The sequence below is a fragment of the Phyllobates terribilis genome, unplaced genomic scaffold, assembly GCF_046119375.1.
Source record: "Phyllobates terribilis strain yellow unplaced genomic scaffold, ASM4611937v1 Scaffold_12__6_contigs__length_324123572, whole genome shotgun sequence".
Classification (NCBI taxonomy): domain Eukaryota; kingdom Metazoa; phylum Chordata; class Amphibia; order Anura; family Dendrobatidae; genus Phyllobates; species Phyllobates terribilis.
Genome location: NW_027362772.1, coordinates 288,670,070 through 288,694,224, shown reverse-complemented (window position 1 = coordinate 288,694,224; position 24,155 = coordinate 288,670,070). Strand labels below are relative to the sequence as shown.

Below are 24,155 nucleotides of genomic sequence, written 5' to 3'. Positions count from 1 at the left end.
TAATGGGCCCCACATAGTTCTCCATACAGTATAATGGGTCCCACAAAGTCCTCCATACAGAATAATGGGTGAACATAGTCCTCCATACAGAATAATGGGCCCCACATAATCCTCCATACAGAATAATGGGCCCACATAGTCCTCCATACAGAATAATGGGCCCCTTATAGTCTTCCATACAGTATAATGGGCCTCACATAGTCCTCCCATACAGTATAATGGGCCCCACTTAGTCCTCCATACTGTATAATGAGCCCCACATAGTCCTCTATACAGAATAATGGGCCCCACATAGTCCTCCATACAGTATAATGGGCCCAACATGGTCCTCCATAAAGAATAATGGGCCCCACTTGGTCCTCCATACAGAATAATTGGCCCCACATAGTGCTCCATGCAGTATAATGGCCCCACATAATGCTCCATACAGTACAATGGGCCCCTCATAGTCTTCCATACAGTATAATGGGCCCCACATAGTCCTCCATACTGTATAATGGGCCCCACATAGTCCTCCATACAGAATAATGGGCCCCACATAGTCGTCCATACAGTATAATGGGCCCCACATAGTCCTCCATACAGAATAATGGGCCCCACATAGTCCTCCATACAGAATAATGGGCCCCACATAGTCCTCCTTACAGAATGATGGGCGCACATAGTCCTCTATACAGTATAATGGGCCCCACATAGTACTCCATACAGAATAATGAGCCCCTCATAGTCTTCCATACAGTATAATGGGCCCCACATAGTCTTCCACAAAGAATAATGGGCCCCACATAGTCCTCCATACAGAATAATGGGCCCCACATAGTCCTCCATACAGAATAATGGGCCCCACATAGTGCTCCATACAGTACAATGGGCCCCTCACAGTCTTACATACAGTATAATGGGCCCCAAATAGTCCTCCATACAGTAAATTGGGCACCACATAGTCCTCCATACAGTATAATGGCCCCACATAGCCCTCCATACAGTACAATGGGCCCATCACAGTCTTCCATACAGTATAATGGGCCCCACATAGTCCTCCATACAGCATAATGGGCACCACATAGTCCTCCATACAGTATAATGGGCCCCACATAGTCCTCCATACAGTATAATGGGCCCCACATAGTCCTCCATACAGAATAATGGGCCCACATAGTCCTCCATACAGAATAATGGGCCCCACATAGTCCTCCATACAGTATAATGGGCCCCACATAGTCCTCCAAACAGAATAATGGGTCCACATAGTCCTCCATACAGTATAATGGGCCCACACAGTCCTCCATACAGTATAATGGGCCCCACATAGTCCTCCATACAGAATAATGGGCCCACATAGTCCTCCATACAGTATAATGGGCCCACATAGTCCTCCATACAGTATAAAGGGCCCACATAGTCCTCCATACTGTATAATGGGCCCCACATAGTCCTCCATACTGTATAATGGGCCCACATAGTCCTCCATACAGAATAATGGGCCCCACATAGTCCTCCTTACAGTATAATGGGCCCCACATAGTTCTCCATACAGTATAATGGGTCCCACAAAGTCCTCCATACAGAATAATGGGTGAACATAGTCCTCCATACAGAATAATGGGCCCACATAATCCTCCATACAGAATATTGGGCCCACATAGTCCTCCATAGAGAATAATGGGCCCCTTATAGTCTTCCATACAGTATAATGGGCCTCACATAGTCCTCCATACAGTATAATGGGCCCCACTTAGTCCTCCATACTGTATAATGGGCCCCACATAGTCCTCTATACAGAATAATGGGCCCCACATGGTCCTCCATACAGTATAATGGGCCCAACATGGTCCTCCATAAAGAGTAATGGGCCCCACTTGGTCCTCCATACAGAATAATTGGCCCCACATAGTGCTCCATGCAGTATAATGGCCCCACATAATGCTCCATACAGTACAATGGGCCCCTCATAGTCTTCCATACAGTATAATGGGCCCCACATAGTCCTCCATACTGTATAATGGGCCCCACATAGTCCTCCATACAGAATAATGGGCCCCACATAGTCGTCCATACAGTATAATGGGCCCCACATAGCCCTCTATACAGAATAATGGGCCCCACATAGTCCTCCATACAGAATAATGGGCCCCACATAGTCCTCCATACAGAATGATGGGCGCACATAGTCCTCTATACAGTATAATGGGCCCCACATAGTACTCCATACAGAATAATGAGCCCCTCATAGTCTTCCATACAGTATAATGGGCCCCACATAGTACTCCATACAGTATAATGGGCCCCACATAGTCTTCCACACAGAATAATGGGCCCCACATAGTCCTCCATACAGAATAATGGGCCCCACATAGTCCTCCATACAGAATAATGGGCCCCACATAGTGCTCCATATAGAATAATGGGTCCCACATAGTCCTCCATATAGTATAATGGCCCCACATAGTGCTCCATACAGTACAATGGGCCCCTCACAGTCTTCCATACAGTATAATGGGCCCCACATAGTCCTCCATACAGTATAATGGGCACAACATAGTCCTCCATACAGTATAATGGCCCCACATAGCCCTCCATACAGTACAATGGGGCCCCTCACAGTCTTCCATACAGTATAATGGGCCCCACATAGTCCTCCATACAGTATAATGGGCACCACATAGTCCTCAATACAGTATAATGGGCCCACATAGTCCTCCATACAGTATAATGGGCCCCACATAGTCCTCCATACAGAATAATGGGCCCACATAGTCCTCCATACAGAATAATGGGCCACACATAGTCCTCCATACAGTATAATAGGCCCCACATAGTCCTCCATACAGTATAATGGGCCCCACATAGTCCTCCATACAGTATAATGGGCCCCACATAGTCCTCCATACAGAATAATGGGCCCACATAGTCCTCCATACAGTATAATGGGCCCACATAGTCCTCCATACAGTATAATGGGCCCCACATAGTCCTCCTTACAGAATAATGGGCCCACATAGTCCTCCATACAGTATAATGGGCCCCACATAGTCCTCCATACTGTATAATGGGCCCCACATAGTCCTCCATACTGTATAATGGGCCCACATAGTCCTCCATACAGAATAATGGGCCCCACATAGTCCTCCATACAGTATAATGGGCCCCACATAGTTCTCCATACAGTATAATGGGTCCCACAAAGTCCTCCATACAGAATAATGGCCGAACATAGTCCCCCATACAGAATAATGGGCCCCACATAGTCCTCCATACAGAATAATGGGCCCACATAGTCCTCCATACAGAATAATGGGCCCCACATAGTCCTCCATACAGAATAATAGCCCCACATAGTCCCCCATACTGTATAATGGCCCTCACATAGTCCTCCATACAGTATAATGGTCCCCACTTAGTCCTACATACTGTATAATGGGCCCCACATGGTCCTCTATACAGAATAATGAGCCCACATAGTCCTCCATACAGTATAATGGGCCCAGCATGGTCCTCCATACAGAATAATGGGTCCCACATAGTCCTCCACACAGAATAATTGGCCCCACATAGTGCTCCATACAGTATAATGGCCCCACATAATGCTCCATACAGTACAATGGGCCCCTCATAGTCTTCCATACAGTATAATGGGCCCCACATAGTCCTCCATACTGTATAATGGGCCCCACATAGTCCTTCATACAGAATAATGGGCCCCACATAGTCCTCCATACAGTATAATGGGCCCCACATAGTCCTCCATACAGAATAATGGGTCCCACATAGTCCTCCATACAGAATAATGGGCCCCCCATAGTCCTCCATACAGAATAATGGGCGCACATAGTCCTCCATACAGTATAATGGGCCCCACATAGTACTCCATACAGAATAATGGGCCTCTCATAGTCTTCCATACAGTATAATGGGCCCCACCTAGTCCTCCATACAGTATAATGGGCCCCACATAGTCCTCCATACAGTATAATGGGCCCCACCTAGTCCTCCATACAGCATAATGGGCCCCACATAGTGCTTCATACAGAATAATGGGCCCCACATAGTCCTCCATACAGTACAATGGTCCCACATAGTCCTCCATACAGTATAATGGGCCCCACATAGTCCTCCATACAGAATAATGGGCCCCTCATAGTCTTCCATACAGTATAATGGGCCTCACATAGTCCTCCATACAGTATAATGGGCCCCACTTAGTCCTCCATACTGTATAATGGGCCCCACATAGTCCTCTATACAGAATAATGGGCCCTACATAGTCCTCCATACAATATAATGGGCCCAACATGGTCCTCCATACAGAATAATGGGCCCCACATAGTCCTCCATACAGAATAATTGGCCCCATATAGTGCTCCATACAGTATAATGGCCCCACATAATGCTCCATACAGTACAATGGGCCCCTCATAGTCTTCCATACAGTATAATGGGCCCCACATAGTCCTCCATACTGTATAATGGGCCCCACATAGTCCTCCATACAGAATAATGGGCCCCACATAGTCCTCCATACAGTATAATGGGCCCCACATAGTCCTCCATACAGAATAATGGGCCCCACATAGTCCTCCATACAGAATAATGGGCCCCACATAGTCCTCCATACAGAATGATGGGCGCACATAGTCCTCCATACAGTATAATGGGCCCCACATAGTACTCCATACAGAATAATGGACCCCTCGTAGTCTTCCATACAGTATAATGGGCCCCACATAGTCCTTCATACAGTATAATGGGCCCCACATAGTCTTCCACACAGAATAATGGGCCCCACATAGTCCTCCATACAGAATAATGGGCCCCACATAGTCCTCCATACAGAACAATGGGCCCCACATAGTGCTCCATACAGAATAATGGGCCCCACATAGTCCTCCATACGGTATAATGGCCCCACATAGTGCTCCATACAGTACAATGGTCCCCTCACAGTCTTCCATACAGTATAATGGGCCCCACATTGTCCTCCATACAGTATAATGGGCACCACATAGTCCTCCATACAGTATAATGGCCCCATATAGCCCTCCATTCAGTACAATGGGCCCCTCACAGTCTTCCATATAGTATAATGGGCCCCACATAGTCCTCCATACAGAAAAATGGGCCCCACATAGTCCTCCATACAGAATGATGGGTCCCACATAGTCCTCCATACAGAATAATGGGCCCCACATAGTCCTCCATACAGTATAATGGGCACCACATAGTCCTCCATACAGTATAATGGCCCCACATAGCCCTCCATACAGTACAATGGGCCCCTCACAGTCTTCCATACAGTATAATGGGCCCCACATAGTCCTCCATACAGTCCAATGGGCACCACACAGTCCTCCATACAGTATAATGGGCCCCACATAGTCCTCCATACAGTATAATGGGCCCCACATAGTCCTCCATACAGAATGATGGGTCCCACATAGTCCTCCATACAGAATAATGGGCCCCACATAGTCCTCCATACAGAATAATGGGCCCACATAGTCCTCCATACAGTATAATGGGCCCACATAGTCCTCCATACAGTATAATGGGCCCCACATAGTCCTCCATACAGTATAATGGGCCCACATAGTCCTCCATACAGAATAATGGGCCCCACATAGTCCTCCATACAGTATAATGGGCCCCACATAGTTCTCCATACAGTATAATGGGCCCCCATAGTCCTCCATACAGAATAATGGGCCCTCATAGTCCTCCATACAGAATAATGGGCCCCACATAGTCCTCCATACAGAATAATAGCCCCACATAGTCCTCCATACAGTACAATGGTCCCACATAGTCCTCCATACAGTATAATGGGCCCCACATAGTCCTCCATACAGAATAATGGGCCCCTCATAGTCTTCCATACAGTATAATGGGCCTCACATAGTCCTCCATACAGTATAATGGGCCCCACTTAGTCCTCCATACTGTATAATGGGCCCCACATAGTCCTCTATACAGAATAATGGGCCCTACATAGTCGTCCATACAATATAATGGGCCCAACATGGTCCTCCATACAGAATAATGGGCCCCACATAGTCCTCCATACAGAATAATTGGCCCCATATAGTGCTCCATACAGTATAATGGCCCCACATAATGCTCCATACAGTACAATGGGGCCCCTCATAGTCTTCCATACTGTATAATGGGCCCCACATAGTCCTCCATACTGTATAATGGGCCCCACATAGTCCTCCATACAGAATAATGGGCCCCACATAGTCCTCCATACAGTATAATGGGCCCCACATAGTCCTCCATACAGAATAATGGGCCCCACATAGTCCTCCATACAGAATAATGGGCCCCACATAGTCCTCCATACAGAATGATGGGCGCACATAGTCCTCCATACAGTATAATGGGCCCCACATAGTACTCCATACAGAATAATGGACCCCTCGTAGTCTTCCATACAGTATAATGGGCCCCACATAGTCCTCCATACAGTATAATGGGCCCCACATAGTCTTCCACACAGAATAATGGGCCCCACATAGTCCTCCATACAGAATAATGGGCCCCACATAGTCCTCCATACAGAATAATGGGCCCCACATAGTGCTCCATACAGAATAATGGGCCCCACATAGTCCTCCATACGGTATAATGGCCCCACATAGTGCTCCATACAGTACAATGGTCCCCTCACAGTCTTCCATACAGTATAATGGGCCCCACATTGTCCTCCATACAGTATAATGGGCACCACATAGTCCTCCATACAGTATAATGGCCCCACATAGCCCTCCATTCAGTACAATGGGCCCCTCACAGTCTTCCATATAGTATAATGGGCCCCACATAGTCCTCCATACAGAATAATGGGCCCCACATAGTCCTCCATACAGAATGATGGGTCCCACATAGTCCTCCATACAGAATAATGGGCCCCACATAGTCCTCCATACAGAATAATGGGCCCCACATAGTCCTCCATACAGAATGATGGGCACACATAGTCCTCCATACAGTATAATGGGCCCCACATAGTACTCCATACAGAATAATGGGCCCCACATAGTCCTCCATACAGTATAATGGCCCCACATAGCCCTCCATACAGTACAATGGGCCCCTCACAGTCTTCCATACAGTATAATGGGCCCCACATAGTCCTCCATACAGTCCAATGGGCACCACACAGTCCTCCATACAGTATAATGGGCCCCACGTAGTCCTCCATACAGTATAATGGGCCCCACATAGTCCTCCATACAGAATGATGGGTCCCACATAGTCCTCCATACAGAATAATGGGCCCCACATAGTCCTCCATACAGAATAATGGGCCCACATAGTCCTCCATACAGTATAATGGGCCCACATAGTCCTCCATACAGTATAATGGGCCCCACATAGTCCTCCATACAGTATAATGGGCCCACATAGTCCTCCATACAGAATAATGGGCCCCACATAGTCCTCCATACAGTATAATGGGCCCCACATAGTTCTCCATACAGTATAATGGGCCCACATAGTCCTCCATACAGAATAATGGGTCCCATATAGTCTTCCATACAGAATAATGGGCCCTCATAGTCCTCCATACAGAATAATGGGCCCCACATAGTCCTCCATACAGAATAATAGCCCCACATAGTCCTCCATACAGTATAATGGGCCCCACATAGTACTCCATACAGTATAATGGGCCCACATAGTCCTCCATACAGAATAATGGGCCCCACATAGTCCTCCATACAGTATAATGGGCCCCACATAGTTCTCCATACAGTATAATGGGTCCCACAAAGTCCTCCATACAGAATAATGGGCGAACATAGTCCTCCATACAGAATAATGGGCCCCACATAGTCTTCCATACAGAATAATGGGCCCTCATAGTCCTCCGTACAGAATAATGGGCCCCACATAGTCCTCCATACAGAATAATAGCCCCACATAGTCCCCCATACTGTATAATGGCCCTCACATTGTCCTCCATCAGGGCCGGCGTCAGCACCCGGCGCACCCGGGCAAATGCAGGGGCCCTGAGCAGGCAGAGGGGCCCACTCGCGGTCGCGCACCCCGCTGGGCTATGGGCAGAGGAGAGCGGTGTCAGCGCCCGCCCTTCTCCGCCGCTTGCTCAGGGCCCCGGCAGCCGGATAATTACCTCTCCCCGTGCTTCCGCAGATCAGCTGTCTTCCTGCTCTGCGCTCCCTGTGACGTCTCAGGTCAGAGGGCGCGGTGACGTCTTTACACCGCGCCCTCCCCTGAGCCGTCACAGGGAGCGCTGAACTGGAAGACGCCGACAACGCTGGAGTTCGGACCCGAGCCGCGGGCAGCGGGCAGCAGGTAGCAGGTGAGAAGAAGGGAGGTGAGTATTTGATTTTTTTTTTTTTTTAATGTATGGAGGCATGGGGCAGTATAAAGAGAAGGGGGGGGGCATCCTGCATGGGGCAGTATAAAGAGAAGGGGGGGTGGCATCCTCCATGGAGCATTATAAAGAGAGGGGGGTGGCATCCTCCATGGAGCATTATAAAGAGAGGGGGGTGGGGCATCCTGCATGGGGCATTATAAAGAGAGGGGGGGACATCCTGCATGGGGCATTATAAAGAGGGGGGGTGATATCCTGCATGGGGCATTATAAGGTGGGGAACAGCCTGCATGGGGCATTATAAAGGGGGGGGGGGCAGCCTGCATAGTGCATTATGTGGGGGGGAACAGCCTGCATGGAGCATTATAAGGGGGGGGGCAGCCTGTATGGGGCATTATGTGGGGGGTAACAGCCTGCATGGAGCATTAAAAGGGGGGGGGGCCTGTATGGGGCATTATGTGGGGGGTAACAGCCTGCATGGAGCATTATAAGGGGGGGACAGCCTGTATGGGGCATTATGTGGGGGGTAACAGCCTGCATGCAGCATTATATGGGGGCCAGTATCCTGTATGGAGCGTTATAAGGGGACCGGTATCCTGTATGGAGCGTTATAAGGGGACCGGTATCCTGTATGGAGCGTTATATGGGGGCCAGTATCCTGTATGGAGTTTTATAAGGGGACCAGTATCCTGTATGGAGCGTTATATGGGGGCCAGTATCCTGTATGGAGCTTTATAAGGGGACCAGTATCCTGTATGGAGCCTTATATGGGGGCCAGTATTCCGTATGGAGCCTTATATGGAGGCCAGTATTCCGTATGGAGCCTTATATGGGGGCCAGTATTCCGTATGGGGCCTTATATGGGGGCCAGTATTCCGTATGGAGCCTTATATGGGGGCCAGTATTCCGTATGGAGCCTTATATGGGGGCCAGTATTCCGTATGGAGCCTTATATGGGGGCCAGTATTCCGTATGGAGCCTTATATGGGGGCCAGTATTCTGTATGGAGCCTTATATGGGGGCCAGTATTCTGCATGGAGCCTTATATGGGGGTCAGTATTCCGCATGAAGCCTTATATGGGGGCCAGTATTCCGTATGGGGCCTTATATGGGGGCCAGTATTCCTTATGGGGCCTTATATGGGGGCCAGTATTCCGTATGGGGCCTTATATGGGGGCCAGTATTCCGTATGAAGCGTTATATGGGGGCCAGTATTCCGTATGAAGCCTTATATGGGGGCCAGTATTCTGTGTGGAGCGATTCACCGGTTTCTGAGCTATTGTGGAATTTACAATAGATATCACTCATGTAATGTAAGAAGTGAAATCTTTGCATTGTACTATATATATATATATATATATATATATATATATATATATATATATATATATATATATATATATATATATATATATATTCTCCGCCGTATCTCTGCATCATGAATCGTGGTATGTGTTAAAGGGGCCCACTGAGACTCTTTCGCCCGGGGCCCAGAAAAACCTGGAGCCGGCCCTGTCCTCCATACAGTATAATGGACCCCACTTAGTCCTCCATACTGTATAATGGGCCCCACATAGTCCTCTATACAGAATAATGGGCCCCACATAGTCCTCCATACAGTATAATGGGCCCAACATGGTCCTCCATACAGAATAATGGGTCCCACATAGTCCTCCATACAGAATAATTGGCCCCACATAGTGCTCCATACAGTATAATGGCCCCACATAATGCTCCATACAGTACAATGGGCCCCTCATAGTCTTCCATACAGTATAATGGGCCCCACATAGTACTCCATACTGTATAATGGGCCCCACATAGTCCTCCATACAGAATAATGGGCCCCACATAGTCCTCCATACAGTATAATGGGCCCCACATAGTCCTCCATACAGAATAATGGGCCCCACATAGTCCTCCATACAGAATAATGGGCCCCACATAGTCCTCCATACAGAATAATGGGCGCACATTGTCCTCCATACAGTATAATGGGCCCCACATAGTACTCCATACAGAATAATGGGCCCCTCATAGTCTTCCATACAGTATAATGGGCCCCACATAGTCCTCCATACAGTATGATGGGCCCCACATAGTCTTCCATACAGAATAATGGGCCCCACATAGTCCCCCATACAGAATAATGGGCCCCACATAGTCCTCCATACAGTATAATGGCCCCACATAGTGCTCCATACAGTACAATGGGCCCCTCACAGTCTTCCATACTGTATAATGGGCCCCACATAGTCCTCCATACAGTATAATGGGCACCACATAGTCCCCCATACAGTATAATGTGCCCCACATAGTCCTCCATACAGTATAATGGGCCCACATAGTCCTCCATACAGAATAATGGGCCCCACATAGTCCTCCATACAGTATAATGGGCCCCACATAGTCCTCCATACAGTATAATGGGCCCCACATAGTCCTCCATACAGTATAATGGGCCCACATAGTCCTCCATACAGAATAATGGGCCCCACATAGTCCTCCATACAGTATAATGGGCCCCACATAGTCCTCCATACAGTATAATGGGCCCCACATAGTCCTCCATACAGTATAATGGGCCCACATAGTCCTCCATACAGAATAATGGGCCCCACATAGTCCTCCATACAGTATAATGGGCCCCACATAGTCCTCCATACAGTATAATGGGCCCCACATAGTCCTCCATACAGTATAATGGGCCCCACATAGTCCTCCATACAGAATAATGGGCCCACATAGTCCTCCATACAGCATAATGGGCCCACATAGTCCTCCATACAGTATAATGGGCCCCACATAGTCCTCCATACAGTATAATGGGCCCCACATAGTCCTCCATACAGTATAATGGGCCCCACATAGTCCTCCATACAGAATAATGGGCCCCACATAGTCCTCCATACAGTATAATGGGCCCCACATAGTCCTCCATACAGAATAATGGGCCCACATAGTCCTCCATACAGAATAATGGGCCCACATAGTCCTCCATACAGTATAATGGGCCCCACATAGTCCTCCATACAGTATAATGGGCCCCACATAGTCCTCCATATAGTATAATGGGCACCACATAGTCCTCCATACAGAATAATGGGCCCCACATAGTCCTCCATACAGTATAATGGGCCCCACATAGTCCTCCATACAGAATAATGGGCCCACATAGTCCTCCATACAGAATAATGGGCCCCACATAGTCCTCCATACAGTATAATGGGCCCCACATAGTTCTCCATACAGTATAATGGGTCCCACAAAGTCCTCCATGCAGAATATTGGGCCCACATAGTCCTCCATACAGAATAATGGCCCCATATAGTCCTCCATACAGAATAATGGGCCCACATAGTCCTCCATACAGAATAATGGGCCCACATTGGGGTGGCGGTTCTGGTGTCGTGGGCCAGAGTTCATTACTAGAAAACTTAGGGTTTGTCTAATTAAAGGACAACTAATAAACGGTGTTCCGCTTGTGTCGGGTGTGACTGGGCAATGCCGCACTCCGGGATCCTCTCCTCGCTGCTCTTACTGTAGACATCTCTGAGAACTGATCGCTGCTAGATTATTATTACATTTTTATTATTTTTATTCCATTATTTTTAAGATGTAGAAGCAGTGGCCAGCCGACCGCCGGATGTTTCCATTAAGAATGTCAATCAGACGGCCAAAGATGCTGAAGGTGAGCAAAGATCGTCAATAAATAGGACAAAGTGTAACTAAACTTTTATAACTTTTTTAATATAACGCAGCCCCACTCCCGTCCAGTCCTTTTCTGTGCACCCACACAGATATAGTGCCCCTAGTGAAGACATTGAAAGTTCTCAAACAGTACGATACCCTTTTCAAGACCCTCCTTACTGCATGATGTCGCCACCGTGCCCCCCATCATCACCGCACCTGCTGCGCCAGAATTCAGGCGGCTCAGGCTTTCTGCTTCGCAGCTGATATTGGGACATGCTACCAACTTCCCTGGACAGCGGGATAGCTTCCCAAATCCAGGATGGTTGGGAGTTATAATGCAGCCCCTTAAATGTAGATCAGCAGGGGGTCCGGGTCATTAGACCCCCCCAATCGCTGAAACCACTGGGCTGATGCGCCCATCTCCTGCACGAGCTCGCTCACAGCAATGTACAGGCTTAAGAGAAAGTCACAGGGCACCACTGTGCGAGTGCAGGAATTGGGCCCTTTGTCCTGGTGGTTTGAGGGATCAGCAGGGGTCTTAGGATCTGGACATCTAAGGGTCTCAAATATATATTAAAAAAAGGTTTAGTGAAGTTTTTCCTCGCTGCTGAAAATTGAAGATATTTGTCATGAGGTTTTGTTCGACACATTTCGAAGAATAACGCACTTCTTCTTCAGGAAGAAACCTGTCGAAGTGTGTTATACATAATAAAACCGCATGACATCTTCAATTTTGGAAGGGTTGGACATGTTAGACGTCAACATGCCTGATCCTCTGCTCTCTCTGAAGATAAATCGCCGACAAGGGTCTGTCAGCATTAAGGCACGAGCCGAGCGTTTACGGGGAAGAAGGTCGGGAAAAATAGCTGTTTACAGTTCCCAGAAGGGGGGGGTCTCTGGGTGATAGGGGCCACAATGCTTCAAGTTGAACTTGTTGCCAGTGATGAATTCAGGGGGCACTCATATAGAATAACTTGTTTTTTTATTTTAGAGACCAATCTGCATTTCGTCCTAATTGCAACTATCCCGGTGCTGACGCTGCTGATGATATTCCTCGGGGTTTTGTGCTGCTGCATCATAGAGAGAAGGTGACATGTACTGATTTTTCACATTTATGTTCATGTGAATATAGATTCTAAGAATATTTGCAATGCCAAGAAAAACCTCCATCAAACGGGCACCTTTTTCAGTAGTAAGATCTGCAGGATTTGGAGCTGCTGATTTTGTGGCATCGGTGTCTGCGCATGTGCAGATTGGGGTCTCGGCTCAAAGACGAGATCTTGATTTGCACATGCTCCACCAGTGGCGCCATTTTCCTGGAGACCTCAAGGTTAATCTGAGCATGCGCCTCCTCCTTGCAGCTGGTTTTTACTGATACATTGCAATTATTCACCTTGGAAATTGTATTTGATCGTGTCCATTTTAAACTGTTGATGCATAAATAAGAATGGCACACAGACATAAAAGAAAGGGGACACACGGATGTAGGAAAAGGGACACACGGCTGGAAGACGAATGATAATACAGACACATTTTTGGATGAAAATTGGATGATTTTTCATGCTCTCATCTGAAGGCAATCTGGGGCTATGCTCACAGATATTTACTTCAGAAGATCAGCAGTGGTCCGGTAAATGTAACCGACCTATACAAAACCTCTCAGTGACAACAGTCAAATTCAGCAGGGAGAGAACATGTACTAAAGTAAAATATAACTTTTAATGATATCACTTAAAAAAGCCTAGAATAAAAAGCCATATGACGACCAAAAAATACCATAACAATGTGATAAAGTGCTAGTGCTTAAGATGGTAAAGTGCTAGTGCTCAGGATAAACCAGTGCTCAAGTAGAAAATGGTTTGACATCACCAATCTTCATGATCACTCTACCATCTGCAGACTTGTAAAGCAGGAGCAGAGAAAAAACGTAGAGAGGGAGCAGTTCTACAATCCCCTGCTGTGCACCTGCATTGCTCCTGCCCTAATAAGGGCAGTCCCCAAGTGTAAATCTGTTTTAGGTAGTACCCACAAGTGAATGTATTGCCTCACTAAGCATTTCCTCCTCCTTCTCCTGCTTTACAAGTCTGCTGATGGTAGAGTGATCATGAAGATTGGTGATATCAAACCATTTTCTACTTGAGGACTGGTTTATCCTGAGCACTAGCACTTTATCGTCTTGAGCACTAGCTGTTTATCACATTGTTATGGTATTTTTTGGTCATCATATGGCTTTTTATTCTAGGCTTTTTTAAGTGATATCATTAAAAGTTATATTTTATTTTAGTACATGTTCTCTCCCTGCTGAATTTGATTGAGATTTACATGAAAGGAAATACACAACATAGTACACGACCAGCTCAATTTTAGCTAACCTCATCTGCTTGTTGGGAGACATTTGTACATGGACAGGTTTTTGTACAGATTTATTTGCAGTAGGATTAATTACCAATTATTTGATTTTCTTGAAGGAAACAACACAGAAGTGAAGCGTCAGTGAAAGAGCCGACTTTCTGGTTATCTCCAAACAGGCGGAACAGTCCAAACCTGGAAATCTACAACGTCATTAAGAAGCAGACGGACGCCGACTTAGCAGGCACGAGACCAGATATCCAAAACACGTCCTTCCGAGGACCCTCCGGGGAAACGTCTCCTCCGGACAACCTCTCGGGCGATTACGATAATATCGCAGGACATCATTCGGAGAGCGGATTCGTAACTCTGGCCAGCACCGAAAGCGGCTTTGTCACCAATGAACTCTACGAGCTCAGCCATGACAGATATGGCAGAAGCACAGAGTCCGGCTGGGTAGAGAATGAAATCTACGGCTATTAAATCAAATACTCAACTGGACTGAGGAAATCGTATTTGTAAGGAAGGTTTACATATAAATACAATTCGGAAGATTGCCTGTGGTGGAATAAGTACATGATGCAGATAAAATTTACATTATACAATGGACTTTCAAACCCTTAAAAAAATTATGATGATGCGATTTTGATTTATTTTCTCGATTTGCGAATTTCTATGCAATTACTCATCTCACCACTAGATGGCGGCGTTGACACAGGAAAAAAAATCAACTTTTTTTTTCTAGCAAATTGTTTTTATTCTCTTTTTTTTTGCACGTTTTCCCCTCGGAGAGCTGATCCAAACTACCTCAAATGAAATCCCCAGACATGGCAAAATTGCGCAAGCCCTGACATATTTTTGTTTTTCTGGTTAATATAGCAATTTGCTAACACAAGTGTATGTATCCTTCTGTATGATGGAAATATAAATATGCATTTTCCTATCTGCCAATAAGGTTGATCATAATGTTTTCTTTGTGCCTGGTTATCATGTATGTATGCAGCTTCATCCTGGTAATCATTCACCTCTCCGATTGCCTCCAGGAGTAGATCTTTACCATTTATTGATTTTGGAACGGGCCCCTCTTTTTGGTGCCAGGTTTTGCAATCCAGGATAATAGGGTCTTTATGTATGTTTCCCTATCCATGGCCTTTCTACGAGTGATGGACTTGTCAAGAATGCAGTTCCTCGGGGGCGTGACTCTTGCTCCCGCCCTCTAGGAGAAATAAGGGTGGGACTCCACACATACAGATTCTTTTTGCATAACCCTCTTTTCATTTTTAATTGATTTGAACCCCTTCACAATGTGAATGTCAGCTGCATCTATTTAGTGTGGTCCGAATTTCAGAACGGAGAAGATGTAGACATTTTTTTTTCTCCATCTTCTCATCCAAGAAAATCAGATTGCACTATAATCACGCTCTGATTAGAGAGTGATTATCATAATCGGCCAGATGAGAGCATATACGCTGCCTAAAAGTTCCTATTGTGTCTCAGGAGATCATCAATTCCCCGGCCACCCTACTTCCTCCTTCTTACAATCTTATGTCTGGTTGTAAGGCTTGGTGCTACAGCAGAAGCCTCTTGTCACGCAAGGTGAGGGAAAGACTAAGTGCAATACGAAGGGAAGACGGGGAGGAAGCCCAAACACGAGGGAAAGGGGGAATGGAGACCCCTAAGCAGATCTAATATCACCCTGTCTAACCTATTGTCCCTATATAGGTTCCACCTCTATCGCCGAGCAGGAACCTAAGCCCTAAATGTCCCTAGAGCTTGGCCCTGGATAGGGAGGGGACTGGGTGAGCACTAGTCAGGCCCCACTACAAACTAAAGACAACAAGGTAGACAAACAAAGGGGATACACTTACCTTGAGCAGACACCAGAGAGAGAACGCCAACTGTCCTCCAAGGGAAGTTCAAGAAGACACTAGCTGACTGCTAGTGCTCCAAGCCAACACAGAGGTACATAGAACTATCACCGGCGCCTCTCTGGAGAAACTGTGACTATTTAACTACCCAGCAAGGGTATGTCAATCAGCAGCAGAAGGTGGAGGTCGCTGCTGGGTTCTAAAGAAAGAAAGATAAAACTATACTACAGAGATTAGGGAATCGAGAAGGCGTCTGCAGTGCCAAGCACAGTGACCGTCTACAGCCGGATCCAGAGCGACTGTATGTCACACCGGACACACCCGTGACACCTCTCCCACTTTCTAAAATTCAGTCCAAGGAGGAAAATAAAGTGAAAGTCCATCGCTTTTAACTAAGTGTATGTGCCCTCCAACCAAAAATGAAAACCAGTGAAGTGAAGGAAATTAACACTTGTGTTCTATGTAAGACAACTGACAGCAGCGGAAACCTCCCAAAACTGGTCAGCGAAATGTTAGGACCTGTCTAACTGCAGATAAATCCTTATCATGATCTGATATACAAAGTCCAACTTTGCTCAAAGATATTAAAAGGTTCAGAGTCTTTGAGAATTAATAATGAATAGTTTAAAAACTGTGAAATTTGTCACTTCCTAATGTAGTTTCCATACCTACATATGTCCGTGTTTTGTGCCGTTCCCCTGGTGTTTATCTCCTACATGTGTGATGTCCCGTACACTGAACACTTGGTTATTTCACCTCTCACCGTCACTGTAATACAGAACATAACACATTACCTGTCTCTTACATCCACTTGTAGCTTTCGCCTTCCTTTCCTGTTTTTGGAGGGATCCTGTTTCACATGCTGGGCAGCAAATAATGCAGAGACAGTAAGCAAAAGAAAAGCAGAGCAGATAAGGAGTAATCAGAGCATTACAAATTGTAATAAAGGGCAATGCAGAAAGCTAGGAAAAGAGGTAATATCTGTGAGAAATAAGAGTAATCATGGGGGACGGTCATCTATAATATTAGTAATCCCACTTGTAGCACGTTGTGGTGGCATCAAAACAAAGGTGCAGCACAGACTCTGGCAAGACAATGGAAATGAAAAATAATTACTTCTGAACTATGGGGGCATCACCTAATGATTCAGAGACACAGATACTTTTCGGGGGGGGGGGGGGCGATAATATTCTATGATATGACCAATTGTTCAAATCCCCATTCTCAGCTGATATGTTCAGTACAGAACGGCGGCAGATTCATCTGGTATTCTAGCAAGAAAACATGTCCTCCGGCATAGCTGTAGATGTCAGGAGACTATTACCCTGATCATCTACAACAACGTGACGCTTTACAAGTTTCTAACACTCATTTCTACAGAACTTTTCAAATGCCTAAAGCAGAATGTACGGAAAGCTCTCAAAAGGCAGCGTCTGCAACGATGAGACAGATGCCTCCTGTCTGGATCTGATGGAAAATATCAGACGGAAGCCCGGCTCTGCTAACTCCAGTACTTCTATACAGTGCTGGTGGGGCAGTGCTCCTGTTGGTCTGCTCACATCCTCTTCCGACAGTTGTGTTAGCTGACCACTGCAGCCAATCAGCTGCTTTGTCCAAGGAGACTGATTGGCTGCAGTGATCACCGGAAACCAAGAGACCGGCGGGGGACACTGTCGGCAGTACGAAGAAGCGGCCAGGGTCCAGTAGCTGATTTGTTTTTTTGATCTGAGTCCTTTTTTTTTTAAAGTTATTTTTTAATGGAAAACCCCTTTATTAGGAACCCGGTGCGCCTCATAAAGTGTACTCAAGCTAAAAAAAGGGGGAGATGTGATTATGGAATGAATATAATAAGTGTTTGGGACCTTAATGACCAGACGCTGCTCAGTCCTAGATGGTTTGAGGACCCATTATAGAAATTTTCTTTTTTTTAGGTGTAAATTGTACACAAATTAAAATAAATATATATCTTTATAGTTCATATAATATATATATACAGTACAGACCAAAAGTTTGGACACACCTTCTCATTTAAAGATTTTTCTGTATTTTCATGACTTTGAAAATTGTACATTCACACTGAAGGCATCAAAACTATGAATTAACACATGTGGAATTATATACTTAACAAAAAAGTGTGAAACAACTGAAAATATGTCTTATATTCTAGGTTCTTCAAAGTAGCCACCTTTTGCTTTGATGACTGCTTTGCACACTCTTGGCATTTTCTTGATGAGCTTCAAGAGGTAGTCACCGGAAATGGTTTTCACTTCACAGGTGTGCCCTGTGGAATTTCTTGCCTTATAAATGGGGTTGGGACCATCAGTTTTGTTGTGCAGAAGTCAGGTGGATACACAGCTGATAGTCCTACTGAATAGACTGTTATAATTTGTATTATGGCAAGAAAAAAGCAGCTAAGTAAAGAAAAACGAGTGGCCATCATTACTTTAAGAAATGAAGGTCAGTCAGTGCGAAAAATTGGGCAAACTTTGAAAGTATCCCCAAGTGCAGTTGCAAAAACCATCAAGCGCTACAAAGAAACTGGCTCACATGAGGACCGCCACAGGAAAGGAAGACCAAGAGTCACCTCTGCTTCTGAGGATCAGTTTATCCGAGTCACCAGCCTCAGAAATCGCAGGTTAACAGCAGCTCAGATTAGAGACCAGGTCAATGCCACACAGAGTTCTAGCAGCAGACACATCTCTTCAACAACTGTTAAGAGGAGACTTTGTGCAGCAGGCCTTCATGGTAAAATAGCTGCTAGGAAACCACTAAGGACAGGCAACGAGCAGAAGAGACTTGTTTGGGCTAAAGAATACAAGGAATCGACATTAGACCAGTGGAAATCTGTGCTTTGGTCTGATAAGTCCAAATTTGAGATCTTTGGTTCCAACCACCGTGTCTTTGTGCGACGCAGAAAAGGTGAACGGATGGACTCTACATGCCTGGTTCCCACCGTGAAGCATGGAGGAGGAGGTGTGATGGTGTGGGGGTGCTTTGCTGGTGACACTGTTGGGGATTTATTCAAAATTGAAGGCATACTGAACCAGCATGGCTACCACAGCATCTTGCAGCGGCATGCTATTCCATGCGGTTTGTGTTTAGTTGGACCATCATTTATTTTTGAACAGGACAATGACCCCAAACACACCTTCAGGCTGTGTAAGGGCTATTTGACCAAGAAAGAGAGTGATGGGGTGCTACGCCAGATGACCTGGCCTCCACAGTCACCAGACCTAAACCCAATCGAGATGGTTTGGGGTGAGCTGGACCGCAGAGTGAAGGCAAAAGGGCCAACAAGTGCTAAGCATCTGTGGGAACTCCTTTAAGATTGTTGGAAGACCATTTCCGGTGACTACCTCTTAAAGCTCATCAAGAGAATGCCAAGAGTGTGCAAAGCAGTCATCAAAGCAAAAGGTGGCTACTTTGAAGAACCTAGAATATAAGACATATTTTCAGTTGTTTCACACTTTTTTGTTAAGTATATAATTCCACATGTGTTAATTCATAGTTTTGATGCCTTCAGTGTAAATGTACAATTTTCATAGTCATGAAAATACAGAAAAATCTTTAAATGGGAAGGTGTGTCCAAACTTTTGGTCTGTACTGTATATATATATATATATATATATATATATATATATACATTTGCAAATTTACACTACAAAAAAAGTATTAAATTGGGTTTCCAAATTGGATCTTGTCATTTGAGTTGCACAATGCTCAGAGAAGGGGGGCAATCTTGAACTTTTGGCTTAAAATGTTTTTTTTTCTTTTACTATTATCCTTTTTTTCTTTTTCGGGATATTCATAAGATGGAAGCAGGAGCCTTAAAGGGAATCTGTCAGCATTTTTTGCCATGAAATTTGAGAGCAGCATAATGTAGGTGCAGAGACCCTGATTCCAGCGATGCGTCACTTACTGGGCTGCTTGGTGCAGTTTTGATAGAATCCCTGTTTTCTCTGCTGTAGATGTAGCAGTATCAGAATCCCGCCCACACCACTGATTGGCAGCTTCCTGTGTACACTGTCAGCAAACTGCCAATCAGAAGTGGGGGCGGAGTTACACAGCTTATCTTGACTGCCTGGCATGTGACACCTAGTCCTGCAGTGATAATTTCCTTCTGATAAAATACTGATTGTATTGAAACTACAGCACACAGTCCAGTAAGTGACACATCACTGAAATCAAGCCCTCTGCCCCTACATGACGCTGCTCTCAGATTAAATAGCAAAAACTTGCGTACAGATTCCCTTTAACCCCAGCTCTGGACCACACACCATTAATTAAGGGAACATGGTCATTACTAGACTTCCCTGGCATATTAATTCCATTTGGTGGGGGTCTTACTGCAGAGACCCTCATCAAATGTTAAATAATTGAAAAAATTCTGAGTGTCTTTAGCTGCCACCAGGGGGAGCTCACTGCATACAGATTTAGAAACCTCTCCCCTAATAAATACAACAGGAGACATAGTGAAAGCTGAAGGATTACAGATGGCAACAGGAGCCTGAATAACAATTATAAGTCAATACACTTGGATCTGATACAAAATGGTTTAAAACACGTTTCCATTAAGAATCCCATGACTATAGTGCAAATCAGGTTATTAATATGAGATCGGTGAGAGTCCGTCTCTAGAGACCCCCAACAATCAATTAAATAAATGTGGCACAGCGCCATACATTGTGTAGTGGTCATGAATAGTACTACAAGCCCATTTGTATGGGAGAGATCTTGCAGTACCATCCCTGACCACTACACTATGTATGGCGCTGTGCCAGTTCTTGTGCGTCATCAGCTGATCAGTGATTGAAGGATATGTAATCAATACTGAAAAGTACTAGATGTCATACAGAATATTATTCCATGAGAAGCGTTCCATTGTGCGCGCACTTCAATGGCTTATTAGTTCAGCCTTCTCCTCTTTATTGGCATGTGACTCAAAGGAAACCTCTCGTACAAAGATAATCTACGAACAATGGAATGTTCCGTGCGATCACCAAGTGCACAAACATTCTGCTGCGAGCGCACATTCCTGATGTATTCCTCCTGACATCTCTGCCTGAACACATTAACTCAGCCCGCTTCAGACACACGCTAAATCTTAATGACTATTCCATAACATAAAAATATATCTTTCAAGATAAAACATTCTAGATAGACCTTGCTCTACTATTCCCAAATAAATATATGCATGTACAATGGACCAAAACCTCAATTGGCGTCATCTTTTGTTTGTTTTCCAGCGCAGAACCTATTTCTGCCACTATATGGCGCAAGAGAGCGCTCTAATACTGTGATCTCAATCAAAGTGCTCCCTACACAGCACTCCACATGGCTGGTGGTGGTATTGCATGTAGAACTGATACGTTTTAATAAATCGGGAACTTTAGTCCTATCAAAAATGATTAGATGGCAGATTATGTATGTATGTATGATTATTGATCAATCATTGTTTCACAATGTCCTGCCCGAAGCCGCATTCCCATCAATTGCAACTATTGAACTGATGGTCCCTCCGGTTGGGAGAACATGGCTCCATGTCGCCATTGACCCTTACAATCAGACCATACGAGGGAGACGCAGTTGGTTGTCGGGGGCCGCAGTTGCAAATCTCTTTCACGCAGGGGATGTGGATGCCTGTGTGAATGTACCCTAGATTTAGGGCAGTGGATGACTTCTCCAGGCTGCCAGGCTGATGATGGCAGTCGGCTGTTTATCTGCAGTTAGTTTTGGAGTCTGGGCGAAATCCTGGGAATATTTTCTTCCAGCAGAGGATACACCTGTATGGATTTTCCATGAACACTTCAAAGAACGACTTCCTAATCCCCTACCCGGAGTACAGACACATCGTCCATTACTGTCTGGCCAAGACTCCAGAGCAGAAAGTAGCAGGGCAGGTCTGGACCCATCATAGTAATGAGTCTCTGCACATCATCAGCGTCCGCCCGGGATATTACTGCACTTCAGAGAGGTGGATGATGACAACGGGCGGAAAGTCAACATGTCTGCAGTGTGCGTACTGAGCCGTCCGGGCGAAGTGACCAAGGTGAAGCACAACAACATGTTTCCACCGGTGTATAACATCCAACCCTGTTGCCCCCTCCCAGTGTATAACATCTGGCCCCATTTACCCGGTGTATAACTTCTAGCCCCATTGTCCCCCGAGTGTATAACATCCGGCCTGTCACCCCCGGTGTATAACCTCCAGCCCCATTGTCCCTGGTGTATAACATCAGGCCCCATTGTCTCCCTTGGGTATACCCCCCCCCCCCTCCGGCTGCCTTTATTAACATGTGACAGAACATCCGGTGGTGCAGAGCTCCCTGATATCGGCGCGGTCCTGTAATAGGAGCCACCGGGGTAACAAGTCCGTCCATGAAATTTCTTCCCTCCAGAATCTTCCCCCATCACCTGTGAGTGATATTGTAGAGAAGTGGAAGTAACCGCAGCAACTCAGCCACGAAGTGGAGACCCCGTAACATTACAGAGTGGGGGGGGGGCTGAGTGCTGAGGAGTAAAGGGCAGAAAAGTCACTACCGTTCTGCTGACCCCATAACTGCAGAGTCCAGACCTCTGGTATCAGCACAAACACTGCGCCCCCGCCGGTAGCTTCATGGCCGAGCAGCTGCATGCAGCCGTACATCACTAAGCACAATGCCATGGGTCGGACGGAGTGGTGTAAAGCTGCCACCTCTGGACTCTGGAGGAGACGTGTTCTGTGCAGTGATGGATTGCACTTCTCTATCTGCATCTGATTTGGTGATTCCAGGAGGATGTTACCCCGCGACTGCATTGTACAGATGGTGGAGGAGGGATAATACTACGGGCTTCTTTTTCACGGGACGGCTCTATTCTGTTCCAGCAAGGTCCATAAGGGCATGGTTGGGTGGGCTTGGTGCAAAAGAGCTTTACTGGCTGCACAGAGCCCTGACTTCAACCCCATCCAACAAGGAGATTGTGAGTCATACACTGCTCAGTATGGCTGTTACTCCATGCTGTTATTGCTTTCTAGTAATTGTTTATCTCACCTCTGGATTCACAGCTACACTGCTCAGTACTGCTGTATATTATCTCCCATGCTGCTCCTGCTGCTTCTGAACATGTTCTACATAGAGACAGGAGAGCAGGAATCCCTCATGCCTATGTGTGCTGTGTATGGGAGACATCATATCAGCTATTCTGCACCCACCAGCTCAGAGACAACTGGAAATAAGATAAAATGGTGAAAAATGAATGATAAAAGCCAAATGATGACCAGAAATAGTGTTATTCCTCATGTACGCACACATAGCAGCTTCTGTTGAAAAGTCACCAGGAATGACAGGTACGCTTTACTGATTGCTCCACCACCACCAGCCTCCATGGTGCCACTGTAGGTGTCTCTCCATGTTAGCAGCGGACTCTGAGCTCATCGCCATCATGCAGCTCACACAATGTCTGTAACGCAGTGTCACAGCTCAGTCAGTCTGCTCTCACACCGAATACCGGTCTTTGTGTGGTCCCCGCAGAGGAATCTCCCCGGCCATAGTCCTCCTCTGCTGGCGTCAGCCGTGTTGCACAAGAAGCGACTCAGAATTCCAATCATATTTCATCCCCTTCAAGGTACATACCGATCGATTCCCGGCTGGTGGTGGATGGTTTTTACCACTAACCCCAGACATATTGATGCCATGTCTTTTTTATTCCTTTGTACCGTCTTTTATCTGTCAGCACAATGCTTGATAAATGATCTCTGATGTGATCTAGATACCGTTTTGTCAATATCAAATTATTCTATCTGAGTGACTGCAAAACTCCTCAAAAATACCCGAGACCCTTAAAATAAATTATACCTGGGATAGGTCATCATTATCAGATTAATGGGGGTCTGACACCTGCCCCCCGCCCCACAATTATTGGGTAGG

General features: G+C 45.9%; 1 protein-coding gene across 3 annotated transcripts in view; it reads left to right on the top strand.

Moving 5' to 3' along the window:
- LAYN (layilin) overlaps nucleotides 1-15,292 on the top strand; it is a 57,464-nt gene extending 42,172 nt beyond the window's left edge. Inside the window, exons 5-7 of one of the 3 annotated variants that reach the window (XM_073657140.1) lie at nucleotides 11,955-12,029; nucleotides 13,023-13,119; nucleotides 14,500-15,292. In XM_073657140.1, the coding sequence (XP_073513241.1) occupies nucleotides 11,955-12,029; nucleotides 13,023-13,119; nucleotides 14,500-14,863 (536 nt within the window). In that variant the 3' untranslated portion in view covers nucleotides 14,864-15,292. The remainder of the gene's footprint in view (nucleotides 1-11,954; nucleotides 12,030-13,022; nucleotides 13,120-14,499) is intronic. The other 2 variants (XM_073657139.1, XM_073657138.1) reach the window with 2 other exon arrangements.
- The last annotated feature ends 8,863 nt before the right edge of the window (nucleotides 15,293-24,155 follow it).